Source organism: Solanum stenotomum, chromosome 12 (genome assembly GCF_019186545.1).
Source record: "Solanum stenotomum isolate F172 chromosome 12, ASM1918654v1, whole genome shotgun sequence".
Classification (NCBI taxonomy): domain Eukaryota; kingdom Viridiplantae; phylum Streptophyta; class Magnoliopsida; order Solanales; family Solanaceae; genus Solanum; species Solanum stenotomum.
The window spans coordinates 37,043,691-37,055,177 of record NC_064293.1 but is presented as its reverse complement, the minus strand read 5'-3'; the positions used below and the strand labels follow the sequence as shown (position 1 = coordinate 37,055,177).

Here is an 11,487-nt window from a genome sequence, read left to right as displayed (position 1 = left end):
CAATAGACAGGAAATTGGAAACTACAACTAAACAAGTAGGGTAAAGATGGACTCAAACACCAGCAAGGGTGACCAAGTTGGTTGAGAAGGGGATCTCCCAAATGAAGGAGGGGGGGGNGGGGGGGTCCTCAAGTTCGAAACCCCTGCATCCTTTCTCAGTCGAGCTTGTCTAGTGCAATTCACCTCTTTTGTGTGGTTTGCAAGCAACTATACTGGAGTGGATTTACCCTGTGTACACTTGAAGGGTAGCAATAGTAGGAACCAGTAAAAAAAAGCACATCTATTTCATGCAAAATAAATGGAAAATGGAAAATCATAAAAAGGTTCTGTTTTATTGGAATTTTGCAAGTAAAAGTATAATACAAGGAAAAACAAGATCTCTCTTTCACAACATTTAAACAGTAAGCAGAATCTTTCCAATGTGCTTGCCGCTTTCCATTAACTGGTGAGCCTCAGCAGCTTCTGCTAAGGGGAAGTACTTGTACACCAACGGTTTCACCTTCCCTGCTGCAATTGCAGGCCAGACATTTTTTTCCACTTCTCTCACAATTTGAGCTTTGTTTTTTGCACTTCTACCACGCATGCCAGCAGCTGTAGAAAAGTCACAAATCGACATAAAATCTACTGAAACGCAATTCAAAATGAGGTCCATGTCATTCATTCAGAGAAATAATCCATGAGACTAGCTTTCAATATTCCAAAAGAATTTATTTCTTCTCCAATTGTCTATGCACTTTATTATAAAAAGAGAACTCCCTCAAAGATATCTTCAACTAAGAGAAGGATCAGTTAGAACATGAAGGGAATGAAAACGTTGGATAGGATTATGCGAGAATGAGAGAGCTGGACTAATAATTTCCATATTTCAAAATTCAAACAGACCATAACAAGAAAAGTTCTTAAACTCCAAATATATCAGAGCACGTCTGTACTTACCCTGCACTGTCAAGCGCCTTGCTAACAAACAGCCAAGATTTACTTGTGTCACTGTTCCTCCCATAAAACCAATAATGAAGAGCCTACCATCAACATTGAGGCTGTCAAGGTTTTGTTGGAAGTATGGACCTCCTATATTATCTAGTATGACATCAACACCTGCGGTGAACATTGAAATTAGAGTATAATCAATGTAAGACATGAGAAGAAATTGAGTGGTTGCACCTAGCTCCATGAGATATATGATAACCATTGTAATTTTCTACAGAAAAATGCATATTCGAATTTTAGTTGATAACACAAAGACCTAATTCCCAACTTGTTTTGAACTGAGGCGTAGTTGTTGTTTATTTATCAAAAAAACCTAAATTCTAATATAACATATGTTGCCTATGAGAATGATAACCTTTCCCTCCTGTTTCTTCCTTGATGCGTGTAACAAAGTCTTCAGTCTTGTAATTGATGCAAACATCAGCCCCAAGTTCTTTGCATGCAGCAAGTTTTTCCTCACTTCCTGGTTAACAAGATTTGACACGGTTAGCTAAATGATTTCAGTTTCATAATGAAATAAGATATCATCATGAACCTGCTGTGATGAAAACTTTGACCCCAATGCACTTAGCCATTTGAATGGCAAAGGTACCAATTCCACTAGAGCCTCCATGAATCTGAAAGTAACACATGTAGTTATTAGTCATTTCACGTACTTGATCTTAGTCCACAGGTATCAGGGATATAAAGATTCAATTGTGAACATACTACCCAAAGGATTCTGCCAATTGACTAAATGGCTGATAGTCTGTATAGATAAAAGAAAAAGGAACTACTGCTAAACAACAAATTGTATGGTCTATTTAATCACCAGAAACGTTTCACCAGAGGAAAGCTTGCTCGTCATGAAAATGGTTGACCAAACAGTGCATGCCACTTCAGGGAAGCTAGCTGCATCTTGTAAAGAAACACCTGATGGAATAGGAAGAACTTGTTCAGTAGGTACAGCTACTTTCTCTGCATAACCTCCTCCACCAATGAGAGCACATACCTATTATAAAGATTTTATATCATCAATGCACTAAACAAAACTCCCTTTCAAACAATACATAGAAATGTACTCTCCAAATCCACACAGAAAAAGAACATAAGCTCATAAAAACATCACTGTAATAGCTCCTTCTTCATCTATGNCTGCCAATTGACAAAATGGCTGATAATCTGCATAGATAAAAGAAAAAGGAACTACTGGTAAACAACAAATTGTATGGTATTTAATCACCAGAAACGTTTCACCAGAGGAAAGCTTCTCGTCATGAAAATGGTTGACCAAACAGTGCATGCCACTTCAGGAAAGCTAGTTGCATCTTGTAAAGAAACACCTGATGGAATAGGAAGAACTTGTTCAGTACGTACAGCTACTTTCTCTGCATAACCTCCTCCACCAATGAGAGCACATACCTATTATGTGAAGATTTTATATCATCAATGCACTAAACAAAACTCCCTTTCAAACAATACATAGAAATGTACTCTCCAAATCCACACAGAAAAAGAACATAAGCTCATAAAAACATCACTGTAATATCTCCTTCTTCATCTATGCATTATCATATTTAATTTCATGACATCATAATCGCATAACAAGATATATAACTATGAATATATGAAACCTGATCACCAATTTTCCAGTGAATAACGTCCTTGCCGACAGCTTCAACAGTTCCAGAACATTCAAGACCTGGATATTCACTTTCTCCTTTATGGGGTGGATGTTCACCTTGGCGTTGAAGGGTGTCAGCTCTATTAATGGCAGTAGCTGCAATTTTGATCAAGATTTCATCATCTTTGATTTGTGGGTCTTCCACTTCTTGAAGCTTCAACACCTCTGGACCACCAGGCCTTGTGATTACTACAGCTTTCATCCTTCGTTAATCACAATCAATTTTATCACTTAGTTAACAAGGTTTTAGGAAGAGTTTGGAGAGATTTACTAGACTTTATTGCATACATAAAGGAGTAGTAGAGTACCACATGTAGTGTAGCAGATGGGCTTCTACTCCACTCTTGAATTCGAGCTTGGATATGAAAAAATCTTTTTTAGGGAGTGTTTTCTTTCTAATATGGCCCTATACAACGCAAATTCAAAATAGTTAAACTAGCCGCCAAACTAGAAAATTCAAAATAGTTGGACTAGCCGCCTAACTAGGAAAAAAAAAAGTAACAGAGGAGGAGTATTTTGTTTCTATTATTGTTCTTGATAGCTATATGTTCTGTCTAGTTGCAACATCACCTCGATCTATGGTTTCTTTTAATAATAACAACAAAAAAAATAAAGTTAAAGATATGAGTAATGATTTACATTATAAAAACTTAATGCACAATTAAAGTTATGTCAAGTGGATATTATTGAGAAAAAAACATGAAAAATATTGTAGGGATAAAGATTGGTAGTTCAAATTTGTTTTAAAAAATACTTTCAATTTCAAACATATACGTCTGAAACTTTAGGTATGATCATCAAAAATTTGAACTCGACAAGTAAAATTTCAGGTAAATATCTCAAAACTTGCTACCAAACATAATATACAAATTGTATGACTTGCAGAATATTACAAGGAAACCTTTGCTCTTTTTTCCAGCTGTGTTCATGGTTTTTGTTCTATTATTAGAATGACATGCAAATTCTGTATTTTGTACTTAACTTGGAAATAGACAGCAAATCTATTTCACGCAAACAAAAAATGAAAAGTGGGAAATCATAAAAAGGTTTTGTTTTATTGGAACATTGCAAAGTATAATACATGCAGCAAAGGTTTGGGGGGGGGGGGGGGGGGGGGGGGGGGGGGGNTACGCAAACAAAAAAATGAAGAAAATCTCTCTTTTACAACATTTAAACAGTAAGCAGAATCTTTCCAATGTGCTTGCTGCTTTCCATTAACCGGTGAGCCTCAGCAGCTTCAGCTAAAGGGAAGTACTTGTACACCACCGGTTTCACCTTGCCTGTTGCAATTGCTGGCCAAACATTCTTTTCCACTTCTCTCACAATTTGAGCTTTGTTTTTTGCGCTTCTACTACGCAAGCCAGCAGCTGTAGAAAAGTCACAAGTTGACATAAAAACTACTGAAACACAATAAAAAATGAGGTCCATGGCATTCAATCAGAGAAAAAATCCATGAGACTAGATTTCAACATTCCAAAAAGAATTTTTTCTCTCCAATTGTCTATGAACTTTATTATAAAAAGAGAACTCCCTCAAAGATATCAATGAAGGATTCTTCAACTAAGAGAAGGATCAGTTAGAACATGGAGGGAATAGACACGTTGGATAGGATTATGCGAGAATGAGAGAGCTGGACTAATAATTTCAAAATTCAAACTAACCATAACAAGTACCCGGAAGGAAGAGGCCGAAATCTGACCAAGTTGACGAAGAATTACTAAATGAGGATTTCAAAGAAGAGACATAGCTCAACTTCACATGAAAGATGAATCACCTTCTCTCTTTTTTTTTCTTTTTTTTTTCTTGATAAGGTAAATATATGAAAAATGAATCAGAATATTTCAGTTCTCCTGATATTAAATTGAGACCTATGCCATCTAATAAAACCCAGTAATATCAGTGGAAGCTTGTGTTGCTTTTGCTTCTATTACACTATCTTATCTTTCCCATCCTGAAATAAATTAAAGTAGGTCAGTGCACATAGAAGTCACCAGATTATTATAAACCATGGTTGGTGGTTGAAAGCCAGGACTGTTTATGAGATAACTGAGGCTGATTACTGCAAGGAACTAAAGCTACGGGAGGAACAGTAGTAGAAGTGAAGTGAGGGAAAGTAAAGAGGACAAAAGTAAAGGAGCATGATAGGATATGTGAGAGAGCCTTATAAAAATGGAAGAAAGATACAAACACATGGTTTCCACGTGTCACAAAAGTTAGCTTCTCACTCTGTCAAAATAAGGGATATCAACGAGGCAAATGAACACCGAGACTTCAAGACAGTTCATTTGCGAAGTGGAGAACACTAGGCTCTGGATATACACACACACAAGAGGAAGAGAGAGAAACTTGCTTTACATAAGCTTCATTGAAGTAGAAGCAATTGCATGTAACGAAAAAGGTGCAGCAGAAAGAGAAGTTAGAGAATATTAAGATCAGGGTAAATTAAGATTACTTCATTTCTTGGGCACCAATTATTAGAATTGCAGCTGCAATTGATAATCATTGCTTCCCCATGGAATTAACCAACTGAATCTACAGTCTAAGCCCAACTGAACACAAGCCCTTAGAAGTCATCTATTGGCATGTGCAACTATATGAATACAATCTCCGCCCCACTCATTGAGCTAGTCAGGGTGGGGTGGGAATAGAAAGAAACTGGAATTACAGTAGAGTGTCTTGAGATATCTCTCTTCCAGTTGACTAACAGCATGCTTGTTCGAGTATTTGGTCAGACAAGTTCACCATATCAAATTTAAGAATACATTTCACAGAAAAGATCACTCCAAATATATCAGAGCACATCTGCACTTACCCTGCACTGTCAGGCGTCTTGCTAACAAACAGCCAAGATTTACTTGTGTCACTGTTCCTCCCATAAAACCAATAATGAAGAGCCTACCATCAACATTGAGGCTGTCAAGGTTTCGTTGGAAGTATGAACCTCCTATATTATCTAGTATGACATCAACACCTGTGTTGAACATTGAAATTAGAATATCACCAATGTCAGACATGAGAAGAAATTGAGTGGTTTCCCCCATAGCCCCATGAGATATATGATAACCATCATAATTTTCTACAGAAACATGCATATTCAAATTTTAATTGATATCACAAAGACCAGGTTCCCAACTTGTTTGGAACTGAGGCGTAGTTGTTGTTTGTTTATCAAGCAGACCTAGTTTCTAATATAATAAATGATGCCTATGATAATGATTACCTTTCCCTCCTGTTTCTTCCTTGATGCGTGTAACAAAGTCTTCAGTCTTGTAATTGATGCAAACATCAGCCCCAAGTTCTTTGCATGCGGCAAGTTTTTCCTCGCTTCCTGGTTAACAAGACTTGACATGGTTAGCTGAATGATTTCAGTTCCATAATAAGATAAGATATCATCATGAACCTGCTGTGATGAAAACTTTGACTCCAAGGCACTTAGCCATTTGAATGGCAAAGGTACCAATTCCACTAGAGCCTCCATGTATCTGAATGTAACACATGTAGCTATCAGTCATTTCACGTACTTGATCTTACTCCACCAGAATCAAGGACATAAAGATTCAATTGTGAACATACTACCCAAAAGATTCTGCCAATTGACTAAATGGCTGATAATCTGCATAGATAAAAGAAAAAGGAACTACTGCTAAACAACAAATTGTTTTAAAGAATAGATATGGTCTGTCTAATCACCAGAAACGTTTCACCCAAGGAAAGCTTGCTCGTCATGAAAATGGTCGACCAAACAGTACACGCCACTTCAGGAAAGCTAGCTGCATCTTGTAAAGAAACACCTGATGGAATAGGAAGAACTTGTCCAGTAGGTACAGCTACTTTCTCTGCATAACCTCCTCCACCAATGAGAGCACATACCTATTATGTGAAGCTTTTACACCATCAATGCACTAAACAAAACTCCCTTTCAAACAATACATAGAAATGTACTCTCCAAACCAACAAAGAAAAAGAACATAAACTCATAAAGCATCACTGCAACGTCTCCTGCTAAGGCATAACAAGAACTTAATATTGTTCTAGTTTCACTTCAGGAAGCTAATGGATTAACTGCTACCCTACAAACCAGGGCTAGTCCAGAATCATTCAGGTTACTACTCAGGGAAATTCTTTCATCTTGAAACAAGAAGCCTTTTGTCCCTGATGGGCGGAGGTCATTTTGCACTCAACTCCTACTCCAGAACCCTTAATCTTTACTTATCAAGATATAGACATTATTCTCCCCTCCTCGTACTTAATTATCACCACTTCCACCACTATTAAATTTTTTATTTTTTTTTATGACAAGGGAAACTCGTAGCCGCTACCCTTTGGGTGCGCACAGGATAAAAGTCCCGCTCCTATGCAATAGCTCGCAAACCACATAGGAGAGGTAACCCGCACTAGGCAAGCCTGGTGCGACGAGCTCGACCCAGAAGGCCAACCCTTTGCTTTCGCTGGCAAGGGGTTTCGAACTTGAGACCTCCAACATAGAAGTCCCNCCCCCTCCTCGTACTTAATTATCACCACTTCCACCACTATTAAATTTTTATTTTTTTTTAATGACAAGGAAAACCCGCAGCCGCTACCCTTTGGGTGTGCACAGGGTAAAACCCCGCTCCTATGTAATAGCTCGCAAACCACATAGAGGTAACCCGGACTAGGCAAGCCTGGTGTGACGAGCTCTACCCAGAAGGCAAACTCTTTGCTTTCGCTGGCAAGGGGTTTCGAACTTGAGACCTCCAACATGGAAGTTCCAAGCTCAAACCACTGGGCCACCCCGAAGGGTTCCACCACTATTAAATTCTATCAAATTTATGTCAAACGAAGCACCACAAAATGAAATGGAAATATTTTACTCCATACACAACAACAACAATAACTAGTTAACTACCCCAAAAATTCAAACTAGGTGGAGTCAAGCTATATGAATCCTTTATCCATTCTTCTCTATTGGGGCTCATTTTATTCCAATACCCATTAATGGTTCTCTAATTCCTACCTATTCCTAGTCTAACATAGAAAACTCTAACAAAAATACTCCATCCATTTTAATTTGTTTGTTTTACTTACCTTTTTTTAGTCTGTTTCAAAAAGATTGTCTTTTTTCCCTTTTTGGCAACTCTTACTTTTAACTTTTTATAAGGCTTGTTTAACATCACAGGATTAAAAGACATTTTGGTACGTTCTACATATTTTAGTTTAAAACCACAAAAAAAAATTGATGACAAGGAAACCCGCAGCCGCTACCCTTTGGCTGCAAGGTAAAACTCCTGCTCCTATGCAATAGCTCGCAAACCACATAGGAGAGGTAACCCGCACTAGGCAAGCCCGAGTTTAAAACCACAAAATTAAAAAAATGTCTTTACTTTCTTAAACTTAGTGTCAAGTCAAAACCACACAAAAAAAAATTGAAATGGAGCTAGTAAGATTCGAAAGATTAGGCATTTTCAGATATCTTATTCCTTTGTGCTGTGTTCTTAGCCAAGTCCCCATAGATTCCAAAGATTTAGGCATTTTCAGATAACTTCCTCCATGTCATATTACCCAACATCAAAAGGAAATATAACAATTCTACAATAACAAACAACAATTAAGCTTCAATTTCAAGAATAAAGTTGTCATTTTTTTTAAAATGGAAACTGTAATCAGACAAACCTGGTCACCAATTTTCCAGCGAGTAACGTCCTTGCCGACGGCTTCAACAGTTCCAGAACATTCAAGACCTGGGTATTCACTGTCTCCTTTAGGGGGTGGGTATTTACCTTGGCGTTGAAGGGTATCAGCTCTATTAAGGGCAGTAGCTGCTATTTTAATCAAGATTTCATCATCTTTGACTTGTGGGTCTTCCACTTCTTGAATCTTCAACACTTCTGGACCACCAGGACTTGTGATTACTACAGCCTTCATACTTAATCACAATCAATTTTATCACTGAGTTAACAAGGTTTTGGGAAGAGTTGGAGAGGTTTACACAACTTTCTTGTATTTTGTTTCTATTCTTGTTCTTGAAAGCTCTATATTTTGTCTAGTTGCATCACTCATATAGTTCTTAATAATTAAATTCTACCCATATGTTTTGTCTAGTTGCAACATCACCCATATAGTTTTCAATAATTAAATTCTACCCATATGTTTTGTCTAGTTGCAACATCACCCATATAGTTTTTAATAATTAAATTCTACCCATTGTTTTGTCTAGTTGCAACATCACCCATATGGTTGGGAACAAGTAATTATCTTGGAATTAGTTATTTTAGTATTGGTATTCCACCCTCGATGTGGTGGGATAAAATTAATGGTACAATCCTAATATAACTCTTGATTTTATTTCAATCAAACATGGGATAAACTCATCCTAAAATTTATTTTGAGATAATTTATTTGTTATCATTCGTATCAGATGAGCCCTTAGGTCGTAAAGGGAAATATAATTTTTTTTCGGTTTCCCACTCGATGTTCAGAGCCCACATTGGAGCTCCGACTAAATTCGGATCGCGCTTTGCAGGGCCCATTCGAGGGTGGCGCTCCCAACAGGATTTTCTCCATACCCAGGACTCGAATCCAAGACTCCTGGTTAATGGTGAAACACTCCCACCAATGCACCACAACCCATGTTGGTAAAGGGAAATATAATTGAGTATGTGAACTTTCATTTTTGTTGGCTAAATATGGATTCCCCCTCTTGTTATTCCTTTTCCTATTTCTCCTTTATCTACCCCCAATTCAAACTAAAATTTCAAAAATAAATTACATTATAAAAAATAAGATATAAAATAGTAGCGATTAACATAAAATAATGTAGAAATTTCATGTGCGATAATTTTTTTATTTATCTCAAATTAGTGATAAAATTTCTGATTTATCATTAGAAACTCGTGATAATATTGCAAGAAAAAAGTTTGGTAATTTAAGATTTAGAAAAATTACTTTCAATTTCAAATGTATACGTTTAAAACTTCATACACTATCATCAAAAATTTGAGTTTGACACGTCAAGCTTCAAGCAAAAATGTCATAAGTTTGCTACAAAAATCATATACAATAATTTTATATAAATAATCTTTACATTATAATAACAACCTCCCCCCCCCACCCCCACCCCCAAATAAGAGAAGTCATATAAAGGATGCATACCAAACACCAAGTAATATTTTCCATGCAAGGCATTTTGGTTTGGCCATTTAACACTACTGGATGGCAGCAAGAAGAGGAAAAAAAAGTCTTCTATAACCAAAGTTTGTTCATTCTCCATTTGTGTGCAAATTGCACCTAGAGAAGAAGATAACATGTATCCAAAAGTCCCTAAGTTAAATATTATACATAATAACATTACTATATAAGAAGCATTAGATGAGGGATAATTTCCTACATCACTCAGTACTACTTTCATCATCCAAAAATATCAAAAAAATGAATCCATTTGGCTTTCAATTTGCAGTTATCCTTCTGTTATTGCTTAATGCTATTATGGTACTAGAAACACAAGCAGCTTATGTTAAACCTCAACGCGTCACGTGCTATAAACGTTACAGCAAATGCTATCTCAAGTATATAACTTGCCCTTCTGAGTGCCCTGAAATTCACCCGAAAGATCCATATGCTAAAGAGTGTTTTCTTGATTGTTACTCTCCTAAATGTGAAGCAGTATGCAGAAGTAAGTATTTTAGACTCATTGTAGCTTAGCTATATTTTTTTGATCCTTTTTATCTGAAGTAACATTATGTTAATGAATTTTTGTACATATGTTACAGAACGAAAACCAAATTGTGATGGTCCAGGTGCAGCTTGTTACGATCCTCGTTTCATAGGTGGAGATGGGATTGTTTTCTACTTCCATGGTAAAAAAGATGAGCATTTCAGCCTAATTTCAGATGTCAACGTTCAAATAAATGCTCGTTTCATTGGTATCCGTCCTGCTGGCAGATCGCGAGATTTCACATGGATTCAAGCTATAGGCCTCATGTTTGGCTCACATAACTTCACACTTGAAGCAGCCAAGGCTGAAAATTGGGATCAAGAAGCTGATCATTTGAAATTCACTTATAATGGGATGAGTTTAAGTGTTCCATTAGGCCATTCATCGGTATGGAATTCCCCTGACCAAAACCTTGAACTGGAAAGGACCTCAGCAACAAACAGTATAAGAGTTACAATTCAAGAAATAGTGGAAATCTCAGCTAATGTTGTTCCTGTGACAGAAGAAGAGGACGCGATACATAGTTATGGTATACCTAAAAATGATAGCTTTGCTCACTTAGAAGTGCAGTTCAGGTTGTTTGATTTGTCTCCAAAAGTTGAAGGCATTCTTGGCAGGACTTACCAGCCAAGTTTCAAGAATCCAGCCAAGTCAGGGGTCGATATGGCGGTTGTTGGTGGTGATGACAAGTACAAGACTAGTTCACTTCTATCAGCTGACTGCAACTCTTGTACTGTTTTCACTTCTGGAAAAAATGTTGCTGAGAGAAAATAATAAGTTCAACTCCATATAGTAGCAGCTTGTATTAGCATATATTGTTTGTTCTCATAAATCTCTCTTGTTTATCTATGTTGAAATCTAGTTTGCTTTGGTTTGAATAATCACAACATTTGACTCTTGATAACTAAAGGAGCATTCTAAAACTTATTAGTAGAATAATTGATCTATAGACACTGATTACTTGTTTTTCCAATTGGGGATTTTTATTCAATTTCAAATGATTTGAGGTAACTCAATTAAACTATATAACATGTGAGACTATCCTTCCGGATGACTCAATTGGTTTGAAGGGTGGTTATCCACACGGAGATGACCCTGAATCGATTCCCCTCAATGCCTTTTGAGTCAAGTCTCTCGCATATGACTT

At 36.9% G+C, this 11,487-nt stretch overlaps 2 protein-coding genes across 5 annotated transcripts; one reads left to right on the top strand and one right to left on the bottom strand.

Annotated features, from left to right (window-relative positions):
* Positions 1-313: 313 nt before the first annotated feature.
* Positions 314-8,641, bottom strand: LOC125849527 (uncharacterized). Of its 4 annotated transcripts, none has more exons than XM_049529614.1 (7): positions 8,513-8,641; positions 2,601-2,813; positions 1,799-1,978; positions 1,523-1,604; positions 1,343-1,450; positions 937-1,095; positions 314-591 (listed from the first exon to the last, which is right to left on the bottom strand). In XM_049529614.1, the coding sequence occupies exons 1-7, from the start codon at positions 8,549-8,551 to the stop codon at positions 395-397; spliced, it is 978 nt and encodes a 325-aa protein (XP_049385571.1). In that variant the 5' UTR covers positions 8,552-8,641; the 3' UTR covers positions 314-394. The 4 variants fall into 4 exon arrangements, with proteins under 4 accessions (XP_049385571.1, XP_049385569.1, XP_049385570.1 ...); XM_049529612.1 differs by lacking the exons at positions 937-1,095; positions 1,343-1,450; positions 1,523-1,604; positions 1,799-1,978; positions 2,601-2,813 and adding exons at positions 3,926-4,017; positions 5,463-5,621; positions 5,871-5,978; positions 6,051-6,132; positions 6,341-6,520 and having other exon boundaries at positions 314-499; positions 8,300-8,640; XM_049529613.1 differs by lacking the exon at positions 8,513-8,641 and having other exon boundaries at positions 2,601-2,902.
* A 1,358-nt stretch (positions 8,642-9,999) lies between these two features.
* LOC125848397 (uncharacterized) lies at positions 10,000-11,243 on the top strand. The gene is made up of 2 exons (XM_049528252.1): positions 10,000-10,298; positions 10,396-11,243. Exons 1-2 carry the CDS (start codon positions 10,055-10,057, stop codon positions 11,112-11,114), a joined length of 963 nt encoding a protein of 320 aa, XP_049384209.1. The 5' UTR covers positions 10,000-10,054; the 3' UTR covers positions 11,115-11,243.
* The last annotated feature ends 244 nt before the right edge of the window (positions 11,244-11,487 follow it).

Coding starts and splice junctions, on each gene's coding strand:
- LOC125849527 (XM_049529614.1), bottom strand. CDS start 8,551: ATGAAGGCTGTAGTAATCACAAGTCCTGGTGGTCCAGAA. Junction 2,814..8,512: donor CAAGTCCTGGTGGTCCAGAA/GTGTTGAAGATT, acceptor GGTGGTCCAGAG/GTGTTGAAGCTTCAAGAAGT. Junction 1,096..1,342: donor GGAAGAAACAGGAGGGAAAG/GTTATCATTCTC, acceptor TGTTCACCGCAG/GTGTTGATGTCATACTAGAT.
- LOC125848397 (XM_049528252.1), top strand. CDS start 10,055: ATGAATCCATTTGGCTTTCAATTTGCAGTTATCCTTCTGTTATTGCTT. Junction 10,299..10,395: donor ATGTGAAGCAGTATGCAGAA/GTAAGTATTTTA, acceptor CATATGTTACAG/AACGAAAACCAAATTGTGAT.